The sequence below is a fragment of the Alosa sapidissima genome, chromosome 19 (genome assembly GCF_018492685.1).
Source record: "Alosa sapidissima isolate fAloSap1 chromosome 19, fAloSap1.pri, whole genome shotgun sequence".
NCBI classification, from domain to species: domain Eukaryota; kingdom Metazoa; phylum Chordata; class Actinopteri; order Clupeiformes; family Clupeidae; genus Alosa; species Alosa sapidissima.
The window spans coordinates 4,674,578-4,698,038 of NC_055975.1; the positions used below are offsets into that span (position 1 = coordinate 4,674,578).

The 23,461-nt window shown below is 43.2% G+C and overlaps 1 protein-coding gene across 4 annotated transcripts in view; it reads left to right on the plus strand.

Annotated features, from left to right (window-relative positions):
- Positions 1-4,020: 4,020 nt before the first annotated feature.
- The window catches only part of LOC121693026 (peroxidasin), a 57,491-nt gene continuing 38,050 nt past the window's right edge, over positions 4,021-23,461 (plus strand). Inside the window, exons 1-4 of one of the 4 annotated variants that reach the window (XM_042072164.1) lie at positions 4,021-4,330; positions 18,160-18,231; positions 18,994-19,065; positions 21,972-22,043. In XM_042072164.1, coding sequence (XP_041928098.1) covers positions 4,146-4,330; positions 18,160-18,231; positions 18,994-19,065; positions 21,972-22,043 — 401 coding nt within the window. In that variant the 5' untranslated portion in view covers positions 4,021-4,145. Of the gene's footprint in view, positions 4,331-14,974; positions 16,677-18,159; positions 18,232-18,993; positions 19,066-21,971; positions 22,044-23,461 lie in introns of those variants that run through there. The other 3 variants (XM_042072167.1, XM_042072166.1, XM_042072165.1) reach the window with 3 other exon arrangements.

Genomic DNA, 23,461 nt, shown 5'->3' on the forward strand with positions numbered 1-23,461 from the left:
CTCCTCCTGCATCTCACTAGGACCAGGTCCTGTGCATTGCAGTATGTTCCCCTGGTCCCTACATTTCATCCTGGCAAGATGTATCTTGAGGCCACGTGAGTTCTTACACACTTTTCCGCAGATGCATTGTGCATTCGTAATCGAGTTTCCATTGCCATGTGTCGATGCCGTGTGGTCTGTCCGGGTGGGGCTCTCATCCCCCCCCCCTCTCGGGCTCCCCTGGGGGTATATCTCAGAAGGCTTTTTCGTAGCAGAATTGGGCTTCTCCCTCACGGGAGACACAGGTTAGGGTGCTAACCCTCCCTGCCCCGGTTGCCGTCTTTCCGAGCTGTCAACTGTCTCTCCAGTTGTCACCAGACTGTTCCTGGTTGCCACCCAGTCTGTTCCTGAGTGTCACTGGCCTGGTTGGGGGTTCTGTCAACAGCTGCAAGATTGGTCATTACAACACTGCTAAAACAAATTCAATGGTGACCAAAGACTGAAATTGTACTAAAACCTGAATAAAAACTATATTTTTGTGTTCTTTAAAACTGTACATATCTCCTGTAATTTCTAGTATGATAGAGAGTGAGAATTAAATAGCTTATACAAGGATACAAGGATACAAGGAAGTTTATTGTCACATGCATATAGTTACTGGAAGTAAGAAATGCAGTGAAATTATGTCTGGTGTCAGCCTATTTGTGCATTAATGGGGGGGGTAAAAAGTGCAGTAGAAGAGGGGTTTAGTAGATTAAGTGGCAAGGGCTGCATAAAAAAGGTGGGGGAGGATTGGGATTGGGTGGGGGGCACCAACAAGGAGCACCCAAGAGCAAGAGCAACAGGGGCAAGGAAAAACTCCCTTACCAAGGAAGAAACCTTGGGCAGATCCACGGCTCAAGGGGCTAACCCAACTGCCAGGGGTCTTGGTGTGTGTGTTGGGGGGATGACAGGGGAGATGGGATAGTGTGCTGTGTATGTGGGGAGAGGGCAGTGTGCTGTAAGTATGTTGAGGATGTGTGTTGGAGAAGCTTCCTGATGAAATAATGTGCTGTGTATGTAGGGGGGGGGGGGGGGGCAGGGACTTACTATTGCAAGCAGAGTACTGTATGTAATGTATGTGAGCGATGACAGTGAAGATGTGTGTGTGGGCGGGAGGGGAGTGCAGCAGTGACTGTGTGTGTGTGTGTGTGTGTAGTGTGTAGGTGGGTAGGTGGGGGCAGTGTGCTGTAAGTATGTAGAGGATGTGTGTTGGAGAAGATCCTGAAGACAATGTGCTGTGTATGTGGGGGGGCAGTGTGCAGCAAGTATGTAGAGGAGGCTTACTGTAGCAAGCAGTGTGCTGTATGTATGTGAAGTGATGACAGTGATGATGTAAGTGTGTGTGTTGGGGGGGGGTCAGGGACTTACTATTGCAAGCAGAGTACTGTATGTAATGTATGTAAGTGATGACAGTGAAGATGTGTGTGTGGGCGGGAGTGGAGCAGTGACTGTGTGTGTGTGTGTGTAGTGTGTGTGTGTGGGTAGGTGGGGGCAGTGTGCTGTAAGTATGTAGAGGATGTGTGTTGGAGAAGATCCTGAAGACAATGTGCTGTGTATGTGGGGGGGGGGGGGGGGGGGCAGTGTGCAGCAAGTATGTAGAGGAGTGCTGTATGTATGTGAAGTGATGACAGTGATGATGTAAGTGTGTGTGTTGGGGATGGGGGTGGGGTGGGGGGTGGGGGGGCAGAAAGGCTAGGCAATCAAGGACATGGGTAGATGGAGGAGAAATCAAAAATAATAAATAAAAAGTGTGCAAAAGTTGGAGAAAGTCAGATATGTGTGTGTGTGTGTGTGTGTTTTGACGTGTGATGAAATAAGAAAATAAATAAAAGGTCTGTAGCATAGGGAGAGGGATGTAAAAGTGCTAAAAGTCTTGTAGGTGTGTGTGGGTGTGGGTGGGTGTGGGTGTGTGTGGGGGGGGGGGGGGGGGGGGGGTCATGAGTGCTGAGGAGTGAATGAGTGCAAAGTCAGTATAGTGTGAGTTCAGAGTTGGGAAATGTTTGAGAGTGCTGAGGAGTGAATGTGTGCAAAGTCAGTATAGTGTGAGTTCAGAGTTCGGATGGCCTGGGGATAAAAACTTCTCCTGAGTCTCTCAGTTCTGGCTTTGTGACTACATAGGCGTCTTCTTGATTTCAGCGGTAGGAATAATCCATTGTTAGGATGAGAAGAGTCCTTCAGAATCTTTTGGGCTCTTAGGAGTACTCTTCTGGAATAGATATCTTGTAGAGCAGGGAGTTGAGTTCTTATAGTACGTTCAGCTGAGCGCACTACTCTCTGCAGAGTACTACAATCTCTAACTGTGGAGTTCCCATACCAGGTGATGATGCTACCAGTTAGAACACTCTCAACCGCTGAAGTGTAGAAGGCCTTCATGATGGATGTAGAAACTTTGAATTTCCTTATATGGTCCTTACGTCATTTCTAAAGCAAAATAAGTAAGACAGGGGTCGCCAACCTTTTTTCTTTCAAGAGCTACTTTGACTAAATGAACATGGCCGAGAGTTACAAATGTTTTATAGGCTATTAATAGTAGCATGTATTCACATAGCTGATCTTCACCCAAAACAGCTGAATAAGTTTTGTATGAGTTTTAATGCTCCTTTCAATTCCTTTACCTTCTGACTGTCTTTGTAGATTGTGAATTTGATTTGATAGGAATTGTATCAGGTTTACCAAGTGACTTTGTTATCAAATTCACAAACATTTTCCCTGAACCTTATTTTGAGAGCTACTCAAAAACAGGTGGGGAGCTGCATGGTATAGCTCGCGAGCTACCTGACCCTTGCCCTAGACTTTTGCACAGTGCTGTTTAAGTAATGAGATAATTCCAATGGATCCTCAATCAACGCTGACAAAGCCAGTGTAGTGTGGCCTCAGTTTGGTACCTTGTCAAAAAGTAAATAGGGGACCGAGGCCAGCACATAGGGCTAGCAGCACATCTACTCAGAGCAATCATGTTTGTAGTGCAGTTCCAACTCAGCTTCAGCAGGGGGCAGCATGGTACCACCGGAGCGCTAGAAGAGTATAGGCCTCCTGGGGGAACATGCAAGACACACAGGGACACTAAATAGTGAAATTATTTTGACAGACTATCATGAAGGTTCCAAGAGCATTACTTGGCTCTGTCTAACATATTCTGAACAAGGGAAGTAACGGCAACTGCAATGAATGTAGCTTACTTTCCACAGACAAATAATAAAACAGATCTATGTCTTTCCCTTACATTAACAAAATTACAGTTATGGGACAAAACAAATCGTTATACTGCAGTTTGTCTAGCATATTGCAGTACAATAAAATCTCCACGTCCAAAATATTGCATTTTTGCAGTAAAGTGCAGAGCAGTGCTATGAGTTTGAGGTTTATTAATAGAATAAACCCCTTGTGTGGTAATGTAGGCTAGTGCGATTCAGTTTTGTCATGTTGCATCTTTTCCATGTGAACTGCAAAATCCTCCAAAACAGCAGTTTTGACACTTGAAGTTGCAGTGCAGTTATTTTTTGTAAGGGTTGTCTCTTGGGGGTATCAAGAAATCTTAAGATGTTAACAGGCTGGCCAAAGCTAGGCTACAATAAGTTGAGGAGTCTTTGTACTAAACCACATTGTTAAGAGTTTCACTGCAAAGAAACTTTTCATTTGAGTGTGAAGACTAGTTTGAGGAAGACATAACTTAGGCTACCTATTAGGCCTACTCTATTCTTTTACTAGGCCTATAGGCTACTTTTCTGTAGGTACTAATGTATTACTAGATTCCAAAACATGAAACCTTAACTTTAAATGTATTACTAGGTTGCAAACAAATTAAGCGTCATGAACTCAACTGTTGCTTTCTTACGTTTGTTTTCGAGCCATGTTTGCACGACCCATCCATGAAGCAACAGACCAAAACAATTTTTATGATCTGTGATAGATGGTAGGATGGGCTTTGGGTCTTAATGTTTGTCAAAGGAGTTCCTGATTGGCTTCTACCCGTCTCACATCATCTGTAACACTGCCCTACTTTTTGCTATCCGGAGGGAGCGTATGGTGACTGCCGAATTCCAAAGCTTTAGAATAACTGATGTTAGTTAGTCGGCGAGAGGGGTAGCAAGCGGTGAGTTCTCAGCACGGCTGACTCGCTTGCAATGGCGATGTGGACTGGCCGAAATTTACCCCCGTTTTTAGCGGCGGTTGGACTTTTCTTGGTCTTTTGTGGTCCTCACGTCGTCTCCTCTTGCCCAAGCCGCTGTTTATGCTTTCGCACTACCGTTAGATGTATGCATTTAAATCTGGAAACTGTACCTGCCGTGTCTCCTCAGACCACCATCCTGTAAGTAGCCTACTCGACTCTATGGGAAAGTAGCAGGGGTGGGACGGACGGTCTACCGCTTTGTCCTCTGCACTTTACAGAGACGCACTGATAAAGTTCAAATATGGTCTTTTGTCCTATTTTACACATGCATTTAACGAAGTGGTTGCTTTGATTTAACCCGGTGACTTCTTAATTAGCAGTAAAGTTTTCAATAGCAGTTTATTGTAGGCTACCAACATGTAGGCTAGATCGAGAAAGTGGATAAATTGGGAAGTAACAGCTACAAAGTTGATAGAGCATTATGATTGTTTCCGTCTCCATGAAGCTGTTTAGGCTTTTGGTGCCCGATGGTTCTTATAGCCTATAATGCATTAGGCTATAATATAATGCATCTGGCTACCCTAACGATGTCTTAAATTCCACTAGTCTTTGTTGTATTGATGGAAGGCTACACAACGTTTAGTCTCTTGAGATTTTGTGGAAGGCTACAGAACTGACATTGTCGACATCAAGTTGAAGGCTAAAACCTCAATTGTAGTAACCTACATGATGACTGAGTGCAAGTAGGGGATTGTTTGGATACCTTATTTACTCTGTTGTCACCGTGATATGTTATGTGGAAACACCAATGAAATGCAGGTTGGTTTCCTCCCACGATAAGACCAGCATTATTGTCTGGCATAACTGGAACGTGTAGCAGCAGCTGTCCGTCTCGCTATCCGAAAGTTATTTAATATCCCTCAGAGAGCTTAACTGCAGGCTGTCATGTTAATAGAGGTCGATGAAATATGCAGTTCACCGCATGTGAACTTGGTGTGAAATACAATAGCCGCAGGCCTATAATATGAATATCAGTGTGGTCAGCGACCTTGGTCGAGGAATCAAGAAACAATCAATTGAACAAACAACAAAAAAAACTTTACAAAAAAAGACTACAAACGTCTGTGGGCTTGGTTTGCAGCCTACTTGCCACTGAACAATAGATTTGATTCTGTAGGCCTACCCTGCCACGCTCAGCTGACTTGTGTGTCATTACATGCCCATGAATGACAACTTTTTTTTCAGGGGTGCTGCAAGCAGCACAGTTATGTAACATGAATCATAGAAAAAGCCATTTGACCATTTGTATTGGATGACCATGGATCAGAGGGGAGACAAAGAGAGGAATCAGCTTGATTGCCATGAATTGGCACTCAGGTCAGCGTAGACTTTGACCCTGTCAGAGCTGGCGCCTCAGATGCACTGAGGGATGGCGTTTGACCCAGGCAGCTTACAAGATTAGTGCCACTTCAGAAGCTTCCCGACACCTTGTGAACAGGAACTCCCTTGTGTGAAGTTTCAGTCAGAGTCGGCACATAGCGGCGAGAAATGGAGACTGAATAAGGAGCCAGAAATGTGTGCCGTGTCCCCCCTTCTGGTTTTAATAGACCCATGTGATTGCTACATGCGTTCACTTCCCGGCCCTGTATACTTCTGTGCAAACAGTGGTCTCTATTCAGCTCCACGTCATGGCACAAAGGAACGAGTCAGTTCCTAACGAGGGCTGTGCAACATTCCCTATTAGCCTCCTCGAACATCTGTAGGCAAGCCTCCAGCTCTGAAAACAGCACCACGGGTCTGACGGCCCAGAGCAGAGGGAAACCAGAGGATTGTTTGGAGATCTGGCATCGTCTTGTTTTCCCTTCTGGTCATCCCTCTCTCAAGGCCTGTGGTGGAGTGGCATTTGGGACTCCACTGGAGGTCTGTGTGGACTGGAGGGGAGTGAGCGCATTCTGTCCCTCAAAGCTCCGTCCGCATGCAAAGGGTCGTTTTTGGAAACTGCCACCTGTGGAATCAGCCTTCCCCTTCTTCACAGACCTCTGTGGTCTTGTTTGGACACGATTCCATGTCTGTTCTTTGTTCACCCCCCTTTTAATTATTCTTCTGTAAATCTTGTGCACCGCCCTGTTCTCTCCTAAAATGGAGACACTTATGCAGGATGGGGTGGCAATACATTTGCTGCTTTATGTTTTTATAATGCGCAGCAATGTGTTGATGGATGTGGAATGTGTGGGCCCGGGGTCACATCTGTTTGGCGTGCAGATTGCATTTGGCTTGGTAGAGCAGTGGTCAGATTGGGTCAGACAGTGCCTCTGAGGTCAAATAAATGTGTCCATTAAGAGGAATGTGTAAAATTACATAACTGTCACTGGGCTCTTTGTAATTTAATGTAGAAACAACTCCAACTGCTTGTCTATGGGGTTCTCCTTATGCAGTTGGCCAAGGCAGTGATGTAGCATGTTCTTGACTGTTCACAGGCCCTGTGCCGAGTGTCTGTTTTAGCTTACAGAGAGCGTCAGAGCAGAAGGAGTGGAATAAGGTCCCTGTGTGTGATCAGCTCCTGAAATCTGGTTCGAAAATGTGGTGTGGCTCTCCCTTGTCGACCCGTGCTGACAGGCGTCTCCCATTTGAGATGGAAATTCCTCATCACTCAAGTGCAGTCACGCGTTGCCGAGTGGTCCAAAAGGTTTTTGTCTAAATGTAACTATCCCTCCCACCCTCGCTCAACACTTTGTGCCCCCCCCCCCCCCCCAGCACACACACACACACACTCTCCCATCCTCTGTTCCTCAGAGCCGTTTAGTGCTTGATGATCATCATGGCTTGGCCTGTGTTCCTGAGTTATGAAAGACTGGTGGCGCAAGAGCCTGCAAGGTTAGTGCCAGATGACTGGCTGGCTTGACCCTTGAGGCCTAGCTTTGGCCTGAACAACAGTGTGTCCATTTATGTTGGCGGGTTGGTGTTCAGATCAAAGCACTTCGCGGGCCACTCCATTTGAGAGCCTGAGAATGAGCAGTCACTGCAGAGACACTCGTGGCTGTGTTGTTTTTCTCTGTGGCATTCGGTGCTCAGCAAGATATCAAGAAGTGGGTCATGTCAGTATCATATCCTGGACTGTTCTTAGTGAACTGATGCAGTATTGCACGTCAGTTGTGTTCAGATCTATGGGTCTTATGATAGGACTGTACTGTATCTCAGTTATGATCTCCCTGGACACAGTGTGGGTAATATGCCTTTCTTTGGCTCATATTCTATATGTATTTGATAAATCAATATAATTTGTGACTGAAGCTCTTAAAACAAATCATGCACATATTTTCTCCAATGTTGTTGTGAACATAACCCACATATTTTTGGCACATTGTTCTGAACATGTTCATATTCACATGAAGTAGCTAGGACACTAGTTCCTGTCCTGGGAATGTGCTTTGGGAAAATATCCAAAATCCCATTTCCACATCAGTTATCTCAAAGTTGGGCTGTTTTGTTCTGCTTCATCAGTGCAAACAGTAGTTTATATTTTCAAAGAGGAGATTTCCCAGGTCCCTGTGAAATTTGATAACTTTTGTTTGTTTAAGTGCAAAACACTGATGCAAGTCAAAGATCTTTGATGGTCTCATGAAGGTCATTACACTGATTGCTGAGTAGACATCATCTATGCTGAGATGAATAGGGTGCTCAGAGTTACGTTGACCCTAATCTAGAAAGATGACCAAATTATATACCAAAGCCAACATACACAACATAAATGTGGATTATTTGAAATTAAGCATTTTTGTGTTACATAAAGTTATATCTGCTAACAAGCCATTAATTAAATGAACATCAGTGTTAATAAGCCTCAATTAATGTTAAATTAAGTTTAATTATGAATTGCACTTTAGAATGGACATCTTCTACCGTTATTGGAATGGAGTCTTTACTGTGAATAATCAAAGCAGGCTGCTTTACAGCTCAACTCATAAGATCATAACGCAGTTACAATGCCAGAGGAAAAGATCTCATTCCCAGATTTCACAGGCGCTCAACGTTACTGTTTCTCTGTACACTACAGTCTTCTCACTGCTAAAACCTGCAGGCCAGATTTATAATTATTATATAGGTACTGAACACACAGATGTACTACAAACACATTTGCTGGAAGTGCTTTATTTATTTTGCTATTCACCTCAGTGCCTTCCCTTATTCCTTTGAAGTCCCACAGCAACAGTTGCTGCATTGAGACCCAGCAATTAATTTGAAAATCAGAATGAGTTATACTTTGTAACATCTTCCATTATATGATGATAGGGTTAAATGATGTCACACACCTTTTTGTATGTGATATTTATGTTTAATGTTTTTAATAGTCTCTGCATAAAGCTGTCCTTCAAGACATGCTTCAAGGCACTTGAGGGGGGTGTGATTTTATGACTAGAACACATGCCCCAGAGCAGAAGAGATTAAGATTAAGCTGTTCTTACTGTATGCCATTAGATTTAACTACAACATCTTGTGACACTCGGAGTTCATTCTTCTTTGGCAGCTCCTCTTGGTTCAGTATGGCACCAGACCAGCATGATGCTTCTGTTGGGTTCACTAATGACAGTACTCTGCTGAGCACAACAGTGGTCTTTTGTAAACACTCTTTGAGTGCTACAATAATATTTCTCTATGCCAACAAATAAACAAATAAACACACATGCATGCGCTTGGGTACTTTCCCTGTTCCCCTGAAGTTGCCTCTTTGTGTCCCAAACTGGCCGTCGTGAATGTTCATGGAGGTTTTTATTCTGGTGTTTCAGATTCTTTATGAGGACAAAACACCTGTAGAGGTAAAGCAAGTAGTCAAAAAAGTTTCATTTGTAGTATGCACTATTGTGACATGTATGTGCATGTCCTTATTTCTGAATTAATTGGTCCAAAGGACACAATGACTAAAATAATGTTCTGTCAACTGCATTAAGCTGGTGCATCCATTTGGTAAATCAGAGTTTTTCATGTTGTCCATTTGAAAGCCATTTTTCGGAAATTGGAGTTGAACCTCCATAATGGTGATTCATTCCATGGGACTTGAGATGACAGTTAGAGATTCTACATTAACAGAGGGCCTCTCTCTCTCTCATCAGTCTGTCATCCCTGTTGTTTAGGAATGCTCGGCAAACTTGACATGGTGCACATCACAGTTCATCATTTCAAAAGAGCAATAAAAAAAACAAGCAGCAGCTGATGGATTCTGCCTGTCCAGATCCACAATTTGATAATATTTATTTTAATATTTTGATAGTCTTTTCTCTGCAAAATGTCAAACAGATTGGCATCATGCTTGGATTTATCTAAGATCTTTATAGAATAACATTTATGGTGCACAACTAGAGTGTCTGTTTATATTGCAATTTCCTGTTGTCCCTGCATGAAATGGGTAGTCCTGCACTTAAGCAACCTCTGTGTTCTTTACATCTGGTGATATGGAGGGATGCACTGCATGGCTTTTTTCATGTTAACGTGGGTGAGGGTTTTTTCCTCCCTCCTTCGTCCTGCTTGCTTGCCACCATTAATTTTTCAGCTGTTGCCTCTGAGGGTTGTCCTCGTAGCATAGCGATAAATCACCCTTTCCCTTTGTAATGGTACTCTGGGCCTGGGATTTCCTAAGAAGGAGAAATTATGACTTCTGCACTTCACACTTATGATGTCTTTGCTGTTCTAGTGTGCATGCCTCTGACAGTATTCAAATGGAACTGTTTTTCTACCATTACAAAACCACAAGGATAAAGTAAATTCAATAAGATCAGGTGTATAAAAAGACATCTGTGTCGATTATTCTGTAGGAAAGCTTATTTAATTTTGCAATGCAAACTGGTATACGTCTTGTAGGACATATGGCTTTGCCAGTAATGTATTTTGAAATAAAAAGATGATCACAAACACATGGGACAGACCATGGCAATGCTATAAAGACTTGCTGTAAATGTGTCAATGTGTAGCTCATAAAGCGCCTTATATATAAGTATATATACTCTTTTGATCCTGTGAGGGAAATTTGGTCTCTGCATTTATCCCAATCCGTGAATTAGTGAAACACACACAGCACACAGTAAAAACACAGTGAGGTGAAGCACACACTAACCCGGAGCAGTGAACTGCCTGCTACAATGGTGGTCGGGGAGCAGTGAGGGGTTAGGTGCCTTGCTCAAGGGCACTTCAGCCGTGGATGTGGGCATTGGAGAGCAGTGCTCAACCACTTCCCACATTTTTCCTACATGTCGGCGATCGAACCAGCAACCCTTCGGTTACAAGCCCGAAGCCCTAACCAGTAGGACACGACTGCCCCACAACATAATTAAACATAAAGCCACCGTGTTGAACAATAGTCCATGCCCTTTATGGTCATCAATGTGCTAGACAGCATGTGCCCTTTCCATACCTCAAAATCAATGTGTTGTGCTTGTTTAGAATTAGTTGCCTTAAGTAAGTTGACCCCTGTCATGGTGCTTTATGTATGTGCTTGAGGTGAAAAGGGCACTCTCCACAGTAAGGTTATTGGGTTTGGACTACTGAAGGACTGGTCACGTGATCAGCAGATCCAGGGCGGGTGAGAGCTTCCCTTTGGAGGGGGCATTTAACAGTCGAGTGGAGTGTTTTTACCATGTAAGTGGCCCTTGGTTTGTGGCCAAATTTACAGCCCCTTTAGGGATGGGACCAAAAAGAAGGGGTCTATTTAACTGCCCGAGGTCAAACGGTCATCATTCCTGTCTTGTCATCTGTATTGTCTTCACTGAACCTTTTTTTTTTTGGTGGGTAAAACTGTTCTTATTCCCAAAGTAGCCAGTCCAAATACAGTGAGTCAGGGAGGGAAAGAGAAGCACCATTGTGTGGAATTTGCTGGAGTCAGGCTTTGTCAGGCGTTCATTCTCTGTGGTATTGTGGAATGCAAAGCCAGAGAAATCCCTAAAGCTTTACTAATTTGCACAGGGAGATTCGGGCCCAGATAGCTGCTGAAAGAAACACTCCTGCCCCCTCTCTTCCTGTATCACTACCGTTTGCGAGGGGTTTGTCTTGCCAGTCCAACATTGTTCCTGGGCTGGAATCAAGAAGCTGCACAGTGCATGCCTGTGAACAAACTCTCCATATGTCTGATGCATGTTTTGAGGAGCATTTTTGAGGACTCTGCGTATATGGCAGCATTTACTCTTACTGAGACCTAACACACTGTCATAGGCAGGCACATGTTGGATGGACGCTTGAATCCCCACGGTCATCTCTCAAGAGCCGCAGGCATGTGACAGTGGGTGGTTGCTTGACAAAGGAAATGCATTTCCCAGAGCAGAGGCCTTTGTTAGCTTTCAAGCATTGGCTTGTGTCAGAGATTGCATCAGATTTTGACGGCAGCTAATACTCTTAAACTGAACTAGACCTGGTTGGAAACATCCAATCCAAACACTTGGATTCTTTCCCTTGTGCTGAGATACTGGTATTCTCTATGGAATGAACAGTGGTGTTGGGGACCTGCATCCCACAGCTGTAAAAATGGACATGGGGGTGATCTTGAAAAATGAAAAAAAGGAGAAATTATACCATCTTTTAAAAAAATCCACTTAGCACAACAATCACCTGATTCATTTCAGTTGAAGAACATTGTGGTTTCAACACCAGGTTTGCACACAGAGTGGGGCTTGTTACAAGTGTGAACCTATTTTTATATTGTACCTTCCAGGCTGAAAATCAGTGCCAACACTATCAGGAAAGAAGTTTAGACACATAAACCAAAGCTAGCTCATCTAATAAGCTCAATTTTGAAAGGTGTGAGTCAATTTGGACCAATGCCACTTTTATGAGAAACAATAGATGTTGCTAAGACAGGATGAAGACAAGTAAGGCCTTTAAACCTCAGGGTTTGTAGATTTCATCTGTGCCTCTATCTACTGTTTAGACTACACAGGTCTCAGAGAAAAACAGGCACCATTTGCTGCCTGTGCAATTCCATCCCAATGATGATGCATGGTAATGGCGATTTTCACTGACAGTGACTAGTTTTCACTGATTTTCGATTCATAAGTAAAACCTGGTTCAGAGCACTCAGGATCTCATACTGGGCTGAAGGTTTACCTTCCAACAGGATGTTGACTCCAAGCACACAGAACAAGACAACATTTGGGTAGTTTTAAAGGCAACTCTCTGAATGTCTTTGACCCAGCATGGTCCACCGACAGTACCCATCCAACCTTACAGAGCTTGAGAGGCTCTGCAGAGGAGAAGCAGAACATCCTAGCTCTAGGTGTGCAAAGCGTGTCCTACCCAAGGCTATAATTAGCCTACTACAGAAGGAGATTCAAGTACTGAGTAAAGGGTCAGAATATTTCAGTACTTAAGTAATATTTCAGTTTTCTGAAGGTCTGAACCTTCTTAATACATGGTAGATAGGGAAATGGCCCAGTGTTGGTAGAAACATGGCTGGTCATGTTATCACGCTCTGTGCTCTTTATCGTTGTGGACATTTGGACTGTGGAATTTCCCCTGTGGGATCCCTTGGCAGGCTGTGAACCAATAACACCAAGAGTTGCATCCTGTTCCCTAAATGTTGTCATGGATTTTCTTGCCATCACGTCACATTCTTGTTTTCCCCTCCAGGATTGTGGACTCTCTTCAGCTCAGGGAAATTGAACAATGACCTCAGATAATGCCCCAGTGCACTCGCCATTGGTCTTTTTTTGTGGTTGTCTCCCCACTTCCTGGATAATAATGAGCTTTTGATTTGGCGTTTAAATGGCAGTTACTGTAAAGCTAAATTATTTTAGTTCTGAGGTTATGCAATTGCATTCAGTGTGTACAAGACACAAGTGAAATGCTAATGAGGAGCTGTAGGACAGCAGATTTATGTGACATCTGCTTTTGTCTGCGGTCAATCTGCCAGGTCCTCTACATACTTGCTGCACACTGCCCCCCCCCTCCCTACATACACAGCACATTGTCTTCAGGATCTTCTCCAACACATATCCTCTACATACTTACAGCAAATTGCCCCCACCTACCCCCACACACACTACACACACACACACACACACAGTCACTGCTCCACTCCCCTCCCGCCCACACACACATCTGCACTGTCATCACTCACATACATCATACATACAGTACTCTGCTTGCAATAGTAAGTCCCTTCACCATACTTGCAGTACACTGCCCCCCCCCCCCCCCCCCCTCTCCCCTACATACACAGCACATTGTCTCATGAGGAAGCTTCTCCAACACACATATTGCACTCCAACACACAGCACACTATCCCATCTCCCCTGTCATCCCCCCAACACACACCAAGACCCCTGGCAGTTGGGTTAGCCCCTTGAGCCGTGGATCTGCCCAAGGTTTCTTCCTTAGTAAGGGAGTTTTTCCTTGCCCTTGTTGCTCTTGGGTGCTCCTTGTTGGTGCCCCCCACCCAATCCCAATCCTCCCCCACCTTTCTTATGCAGCCCTTGCCACTTAATCTACTAAACCCCTCTTCTACTGCACTACCCCCCCCCCCCCCCCCCCCCCATTAATGCACAAATAGGCTGACACCAGACATAATTTCACTGCATTTCTTACATCCAGTAACTATTTGCATGTGACAATAAACTTCCTTGTATCCTTGTATAATGTGAATGACGAGAATATCAGAGACATTCTTGTCAAATAGTGAACCCATCACCTCTGGACATTGTCATATGTCATTACATAAGGTATAGGTACTTTACATACCTGAAGCAGACTTTAACAAGTTCAACGGTGATTAAATGTAGTTAGCTTCAGTTTGTTTGCTCCCTTGATCTTACCTGCTTGACCCACAAAAAATGACTCTGAGAGGACTTCTGCTTTGACAGCCGGTGTTGTAAAGCAGGACATATAGGCCATAGAGAGATTGTTATATTTAAGTGGTAGCTCTTCCTAACATCTTAAAACTGTTCATTTTGAAGCGGTCTCCTTGCATGAGCCCATAAAACTACGGTATATACATTTGTATGGGGAGTCAATGCATTGATATGTCTTCTTGTATCTGTTTGTATCTGCTCATGCTGAGAAAATAAGTGGTCCCCCAAAACTTTAGCATGTCATTTTTATGTACTATATAATGTACAGCTACAAATCAAAGCCTGTTTCCCCGGCATATGGATCCTTGAATGTTCTGTGTGTGTGTCTCCCCCCAGTCAGGCCTGCCAATCCTGGCACCTGGTTGGTGAATCCAAGCTCCATTAATTTGGGAGCTCCCTGCCAAGGAACAGAATTTTGTGGAGCATAAACAAACCGCTGCCCTGACAAGCTATGAGTCACCGATTATTTGGATCACCACACTCCAATCTCACTGGGTCCACGTATCCCAGCAACTGTATCAGCCTGGTCAGAATTCAAACGGGTATTTAAATAGGACAGACAGTGTGTGGAAACCAAGAGCGGAGTGCTCTGTAGAATCTTTGGTGGAAACTTTTGTTGTTTCTCTGGTCTTATGGATGGTCCTATGCTTCGACTGGTTTGAATTTTGGAGGCGATTAAGTCTGAGCACCTTTTATTTGTGGTGTTTCAACTACTGTGAGCTCACAGATCAGCTTCTGATATGTTGTGCCTGGTGGACATGGGAGTATTTATTTTTCACTTTCAGTTTTGCCAGCTTTCTTAGTCAGATGTTATGTCCTGCTCAAGGGGCATGATTCCATTTGGAAGAAGCAGTTCCTGAACTTGATACTGCAAGAGTATATTGATAAAAGAGAATTTTCACAGACATTGGTTTTCATGCTCTTATATTATTTTTACCAGAGGTGGTATGTGAAGCCAACATGGAATAGAGGCGCTCTGGTAGATGTTTGTATAAATCCCCAAAAGATCTCTTAATGACCGGTTCATTTTTTCCAAAACTTTTGAACAGCCTCCTGCTGATGAAAATATCTCCAGAGAATTATAAACAAAAACCAATAAATTAGTGGGTCTGTTTATTGGAGCAGTGCCCTGTTTCTTCCTGTTATTTTCTGAATGACTCAACATCCCAAGTGACCTTCCTCTGATAAGCCGCTGAACAACCGCTGACAATGTGTCCTCTCTGCAGCTGAAGAAAATGTGTTGAAAGGATTGACGTTGAATGGAACCTTTTGAGTTGAATGACATACATCTACATGGAGCAAATATTGCACTTCCTGATGGATATGCCAAACAGCTAAACTCAACCTCCTTTTTACATGGCTCTAGCACCGTGTATGGTTTGTCATTCAGGTCCATGAGCTGGATAACAAAACCTCTGGAGACGATCAAGACCTTTTTTGCATTTTGATAATGTAATGAAAATTCCAGTGATGTCTGGTTCTCTTAATTCATATGTACAGTTAACAAAATGTAACAGTACACAAACACACTAAGCCCTCATGCTGTTTTACTGGATGTACTAGCAGTTTTCATGCACTTGGTCGTGTCTGGAAAAAAGGTTTAGATCAGGTTTTGAAATCGGCTTGGTGAGCTAATTCCTATATTGCCATGAAACCATTGACTGACAATCTCTAAAAATCTGTCTTACTACTTGGCCTCCATGTGTACAGATATTGATTAACCTGCATAACTTAATATCACGGTCTTCTGATATATGGAATGAGGAGTCCTCCCTGTGTAGTACTGCTGCAGGCAGAGTTCTCCTCAGCCACTCACTCAAGTACAACTCAATGGAATTCTGTCCGTCAGATTCCTATCCTGAGGTATGCAATATTTTCCACAGTGTACATCAAATGAAACGGCTCTGTGCACTTCTGCTGAAAGCATTGCCTGGAGCATCACGTCAAAGGATTCCCACAATGCGGGCAGCCCCTGTTGGAGCATGCCACACTGGCCACAGTGCAGTGTGCAAGAGGCATGCACACACACATTCTGGTACAGGCTGTGCTGGCGCTATAGGTGGGAGGTGTGTATGGGGCTGTCAGGCTGAAGAGGTCGTTTGTCTTGTCCCCTGGTCTGGGTGTCTGCTGTGCAGAAAGTGCCGGCAGCACCGGGAGAGAACATTTCAGATGAGGATTCAGTGTCAGGCTCTATGAAATGTAAGCAAACAAGTCTTGTCTTGGAATCCCTTTGAAAAAACTTCCACATAACCACACTCACCCTTTTAAGTTGGAAGCCTTTTGTAAGGGGTGAACCAAGAGAGGTGGATGTTTTATTTGATACATTGTAACATTCCCAGACTTTATCTTGACTGTATTTGGATTTGCCCTTGGTTGTTATCCTGACATTATAGAGGTTTCTTCTCAGGTTACTTTCACCCACAGTTTAAGTTATGATTTATGAAACCAAAGAACCACACCAAAGACAGCAAGTGATCCTGCCAGAGCTACTGCTGTTACCTTTAGCACCTCTGGCACAACTGGAGCATTCAACATCTACTGCATACAAGGATTCTTCTCAGAAAGCAATGGCATGTCCTACTCAAGCCAAGATGTTTTTGAAATCAAATATGCCACGCCATAAACACAAACCAATGTCTGTCTAATGATCTTACAATTCTGGATGGCACTCAGGATTTTGGACATGTAAGACCGAGCATTTCACATCACATGCACATGTATGTATGCATGTATGTCATTGTGTTGTTTACTGAATATGTATATTGATAGTAAGTAGCTGACTACATAAAAGTTGTGCCTTGCATAAATAACTGGAATAATGATTTGGAATTCATCTTCCATTTTCAAGGCCTATATGCACTGATATGATGTCATTGTAAAAGTAGAATACATCAAATCGTAATGAGTTGCAAGATGCTTACGGCTTAGCCATTCGTTTTTATGGTGAATGTGTATTTGTTGATTAGCAGTATGCTAAATACACCATTTATCCCTGCAGTAAGTTTCTACACCGTCTTAATGGACAGGGACGTAAGTGCTTCCAAAGGAGAGGTTACAATATAAAAAGCCTGCTTCTATAATACGATCCAGATGCTGTGCTTTCTTTCTCATTTTTTCGTGGAATGGATGACCCAAAAACATCTTGCCCTGCTCTTAAAAATCAGATCTTTTTTGTTACGTTTGCAAAGAAACTGAAGAAAGCAGAGTGCAGGAATCTATAGTTTTATGATTTGGCTCTGGTGGCTGTTGTGCCTGCTGTAACTAAGTAACACAAGTAAACTGTTTTCAGACAGAAATAAGCTATAACAGAAAGAGTTCTGTCAGTCTTTGATTACTACAGTACCTTCACACAGATTTATGACCCTATATCTCAGTGGTTAAAAATGGTCATTGCTAAAACGCTGAAATTCTGTGTGGTTTTTACACACATCCATAGAAGCAGCTGCCTCTGTTAAACTGTGTTTTTCTCTTATTATTATGTTTGCGCCTTGTGACTCAGTTCCTAGATGAGCATGCTCAGCTCTTGTCTGTTGCTGATGAGAGACTATGTGGTGAGGGGAGTGCTTGGTAGATGAGTTAGCTATGCTTGTGTAGACAGCTTTATCTTTATTATGGCGATTTCCCGCTGTTGTCTGGGCATTTTTGTGGTTGGTTACTGTCTCTCTGTCTGCCTTGGTGCACACAGGATGGGTCAGCATCAATGCTATCAGTCTGGTCAGGTTTTTAGGGCAAAGTTGCTGTCAACTGAGTAGCCAAGATCCTTCACTTGCAAAGACACATAGCACACAGAGCAAGGCTAAAATCCATGTACGCTCTATCCTGGGACCTTTTGTTGCAGCAATGTGACCTCATGGCAAACTGTTTTTGTTGTTTACTTACAGTATGTTCCTCCCCTTTACAAACTAAAATGCTTTCTGTGCAGCATAATGGCCATTTACCTGCTTTCAGCTTCATATTTAAGCATCTTTGCATCATCATGATAATTCAGAAAACTTGGAAGTTAAAAAAACTCTTCTGTTGCCAACAACAACTGGCCAATAGTATAAAGGATCTCTAATTACCACAGATTTTGTGATAAAAAAAAATACTTTTATGCAGTCAGTGCAAATGACATTACAACACAAATATTGTATGTTACATAAATTGTAGAACAAAAATGTGAATGGCTCATTTGTCTTTTTTCTTTGTTTTTCTTTCTAGAGACCTGAGATTCAATAAAATAAAAGACTTACAGCCAGGCTCTTTCAGACGACTCAAGAACCTCAACACCCTGTAAGTACCATATGTCACTGTAGATGGACCCTCTCCATCTACCCTCAATCTAGAGGTCTCTGATGAAGTTGCCCTCTCTGTGGAGCCCTCCTTATGTGCTTTTAAACATATACTCTTCATCTGTGGGAATTAGGTTTGCTCCTAGCTTGCAACCTTATCCATTCATCCAATTCTGATTGCGCTCTTGACTAACTTCCACCAGCAAACTGAACGCAACCCACAAGTACCCCAGTTGCAAATATTGTGATGGAATTCTTACACTTCTTTAACAGTTTAGTACACAAACAACAAGTCTTGTCTGGCTTTGCAATGCAATGTCAGTCTCCAGCTCAAACAATCAAGAATACCTTTGTGCCTCATTTGTCCTCAAACCATGAGAAAGTTCAATATTAGTGTCTGTCTAGCACGAAAATAGCCACCTGCCACACTACAGAGTCTCTTTTTCCATGTGATCTCCTCACTGTTAGCTTCCCAACCGTCATGACTTGCACGTGGAAGGCAGCTGTTTTCAGTTGAGAAATAAAAGTGAGCATGTGTATAGGTGTATTACTTAACTAGGCTTTTTCCGACTATAAGTCAAAGGCATGAAGACACCTCAATTTTTAGAATTTGGGAGTTGATACACTTGATGGCTCAGTTTAAATGGTTAAGCCAATGATGTGGCTCTCTTATCTTCCATCAGACTGGTTACTGTAATAAATACTGAAATTCTGAGAATACCCTTAGGATCATGTAAGCTAATATGATTTGCTTCTTTTTAAGCCTCTTAAACAACAATCACATCAGAAGAATCCCTAGAGGAGCCTTTGAAGATCTGGAAAACCTGAAATATCTGTAAGTTTAGCCTTTTAATCACAAATTGCTCTTGATTGATTGATGATTGTCTCTGTTTTTATTAGATGCTATGAAGCATTATCATCCCATGCTAATGAAAATAAAATAGTGTGTACAGAATGTGCCAGATGCAGCTAAAAAAGAATGTCTGATCAGAGAAAGCTGTTTTTAACAGGCCTTTAATGAGATTTATCCTCAAATCCTAGCCCAAGTTCACACACACCAAAGACTGTTCACCAGTGCCAGCTTTCACAAAAGCTGAACTTCACCCGACGCACTGACAGTTGTTGTTTCAACATAACTCAACTCTGTCCAAGTTCAAAAAGCTGGGGAACAGTTTTATCCTCAATCACACAGATCCCTGTTCAACTTCATTGTTCTTAATGAAAACTGAACAACTTAGGGGAAGTGTGAGCCGAGACATTCCTGCTTGAGGTTAATGGCTAATCGCCCTGAATGTATCTGTCTGACTGCCTTTCCCCTCCCCCTTTAAAAACCCAGACCATGCAGAGCACTGAGACCAGCCTCAGCTGTGTTTAGCATGGGGGAGGGGGGCATGGCAGAGTTCCTGCCTTTGTTAGTCATAGCCCCATTAGCAAGCAATAAGCCTCAGTGGTGGTATTGTCTGCATTTGACTGGATATTAGGTGTTTGTCTGAAGCGTTCCTCTATACTCCACCTTCCCCTCGCCCAACCCTAATCACTGACTCTTCCAAGGTTCTATCAACAATTTAGTGCCATTAATCTGGCATTGGAAGACATTGTATATTTTTTTAATCCAATGTTGGTATTTCTTTCTACAGGGGTGGGTGTTGGTGTTCTTTATGTCTATACGCTTTTTTGCCATGTAAACAGTTGTGTCTGTTGGCTGGTGTCCATGAAAGACTGTGTTGCTGGAGTTGCTATGCACTGGGAGGCAAAGCAATGAGGTTTTCAGTTGAGTTTACTGGGTAGCTGCATGTTTCATGAACATTCTCCCACTCTTAGATGTAATCAGATGTCGGCCAATGTAATATCCATCATCTGGAAGCTTTCCTACGATGCCTTCTGTCTCAGTAAGAAAAGCAACCGGTCTGGGGTGTCTGCCTCCAGTAGTAATTCATTCAGCCCTGAAATCTTTTGGCCTTTTCACATCTCTGCACACCTGTCCATGACTGAGCATATTCCTCTCAGTATCACCACCACAGCTGCACTAGGACGGCCCAAACATCACAAGCAAATGGCACTTCCTTAGCTCCAAGCCTCTGGAAGTTGCACCCCATTATCCTGATTACCCTGCCGCCTTCCCTCAACCCCCCACTGTATCCATTACTATGTTATAATCACCAGGCTATATGCCCCCATGGGCTTGTTGTGGATAGTTAATTGAAGGTCGGGGTGTTGTACAGCTAATCTGAAGACAGCCCTGAAGTACAGCCCCTGTGATCACAGCAAACTGCCCTGTCATTCTAGTGGGCTGTCATGATGTGCTCCCTCAGACGACTGATGCCTTTGTATATCCATCATGAAACACCTTTCCACAGGCTATATAAAGTGACATGAACTGGCACCACCCAGGTCACAGGTCAGCTCTGTGATGTCGAGGTCAGGTTAGAATGTCCTGCACACACAGACAAGTGACGGACATAAGGTGGGTTTTTGAGTAGCAGTGGTTTCCCGTTGTCAGACTAATGTGTTTGTAGGACGAGAGTATCATTTTCATGCTGAGAACACCCCCCAAAAAAATGTTAACCTGGACAATATTGTCAAGGCATTTGTCCAAAAACAATAGCTCAGTTGTTGAAATATATAATGCAACCATTTTGGCACCAGTGTTGCTTTTTTTCACAGTTGGTCCAACCCAGACGCTGTTAAGTGCTAGGCAGTCGCTTAAGGACAGCACTATTAATTTCCTGCTGTGTGCTGCGTACACTGCCTGTAAATAATAGTGAGTCCACTGGAAAAGGCCACTGAGCACTCTTGGATTTCAATGCAGGCCCGCCAATTCCCAGCACCACCAAACGGCCCCTGGAGAGAAGACTTTTCAGGCCGAGATTCCTCTTTCCCACGAACACCACTGACTCAGAGTCATAGTCGCCATCACCAGAGCAACAGCTCATGTCAAGAGGGTTATTGTGTGGTCACCAGATGTGGTGCAAAGCACAGCAATGCAGCACTCGAAGCCAAACAATCATGCATGGTTTAATTGGATAGAGGAAGCCAAACAATCATGCATGGTTTAATTGGATAGAAGGCTTTGAAGCGCCATAGTATTTATATCTGTATAAATATATTTAGGAGTTGGTGTGTTTTGTACTATATTTGTGAAATAATATATACCCTCCTTCATAACAAAATCTTCTTCTTTCTAGAAGGTACTATCTATTGAATGGCTGTTTGCTGTCTTCAGATGTTAGACTATAATTTTATATACCTGATCATGTTACCTCTCATTTTTAACATTTACTTTGCCACTCCAATGCCAACAATAATGTTGATATAGTCTCTGTGTTTTATTGTGTCTCCTTTTTCAGTTTTCTGACATATAAATGATGGCCTCCTCCAGCTGTGAATTTGATTGGAGATACTTTACCATAATTAACGCCCTTGTATTGGTGACATAATGGACTTGGTCCCATGATGATAACTAGCTTCATATTGCTGTTATGATTTACTAATATTTCATTACTGTACTTGTGAATTTATAAATTATCTTGCTGGTTTCTCAAACTGACAGCATCCCCATGAGAAAGTAGCTTAAACAAGCAACGTGATAATTTATACAAGTAATGGAATTCCCCATCTTAAAGACTCCTTACATCTGTTCATTCTGGCAGCAATTACTGACTCTCAAAGTAGTCTACATTTCCCCCAGCAGTTGGTACCCTTTTGTGTGTTACTAATATTACTGATTATTTCTCCTTTCAGCTATTTGTACAAGAATGAAATCCAGTCAATTGACAGGCAGGCATTTAAGGGGCTTGTCTCTCTAGAGCAACTGTAAGTGACCTCGTCCTCCCTCCGCCTCCTTTGCTCCTCGTGTGCTTCGTGTGCTAACCTCTGTAGCCCGTTGACCTTTCCCTGATGTCCTCTGCCAGTCCACTTAGGGACTCTCCCATTCTGCAGTCCAAGCTCCAGCTCCACTTTGCAGTTGTCAGATCACCTTGCATAGCTTTGAGGCGCAAAGCTCAGGGTGGGTTTGTCTCCCTTCAGCCCTGTGCTTGTAAGCCCAAAGCTGAATGCAAGGCAGCACACTGTATACTTGGACTTGGAGGGACGCAAATGAAGAACCCTAAGCTCCCGATGGTCCCTCCATGCATGCCGTGTGTGCACTGAGCGTTTTGTGTAGCATCCCCATCCACCACCACTACTACCCGCTGCATCCTCCAGCCCCTGCATGTTTAGAGCATGTGTGCTGGCGCCCATGTCTGTCATTCAGTTGACAAGTGAGTGGCTGGTATTGGTATCTGGTATTGGTGCCGATTTGTCAGCAGCCTCTGACAGCCATTGCTGGGTGGTCTGTGCCCTACCTGTGTCCTCTAGCCTGCTGCTTGCCTCATCTTGTCCAGCTTGCCACTCCTGTGTTCTGCCCAGTCGTGGTACAGACATTGCTTTGCCCACATCAGCTGTGAGTTCACTCCCCAAACCAGTGAACTCCGAGACATATTAGTTCTGTGTTTTAACTTCTAGGCACTATTCTCTGCTCATGCCTGCAGACTTGTGTAAGCCTATGCAATGTGCATTATGACATTGATTGACATTTCATCATCGGAAGTGTTTGTGTGTTTGTTTGTTTGTTTGTTTGTTTGTTGTCTTTCCATAGCTACAGACAAGCTTTCTTCTTTCCCTCTGCAACCTGTATATATAACCCCCTTCTCAGACAATCTATTGCATTCACAGAGCACTTCATTGAAAGGGGATTTGAAGTGATTAATTGAAGCACAATGTTTAATGTTCAGGAGAGTAGTTTATATTGTTCTTCCATTTAGTAAGAGATTATTGCATACCAAGCAGGCAGAGTATGCTTTAAATCAAATGGAAAGTAAAGTATTGTAGCATTCTTTGCAGGTTATTACCATAGCATGCCTGCTTCTCAACAGAGACGTGTATAAACAAGCCGTGTGCACCCCCTCCCCTCCTTTTAAAGAGCTTTCACCAGCCTCCAAACCACATCCATTCTTAACAAATGACTATTTATATAGCAGAGAAATTAGAACTAAGGCCGCCTGTTGCCTTTTAACTGTGTGGAATTCCCATATGGTAATGAACTCTTTTATTTGGTGATGACAACGCTATAGCTGTGTTTTCTCCTTTTTTTTGTATTTGTGTTTCAGCCACAAGTATGCAGTACTGTGCATTACAGGCCTAGTGTTTTATAATGAGATTTGTCTTCGTCGTTCTTTTACTTTACCATCAGA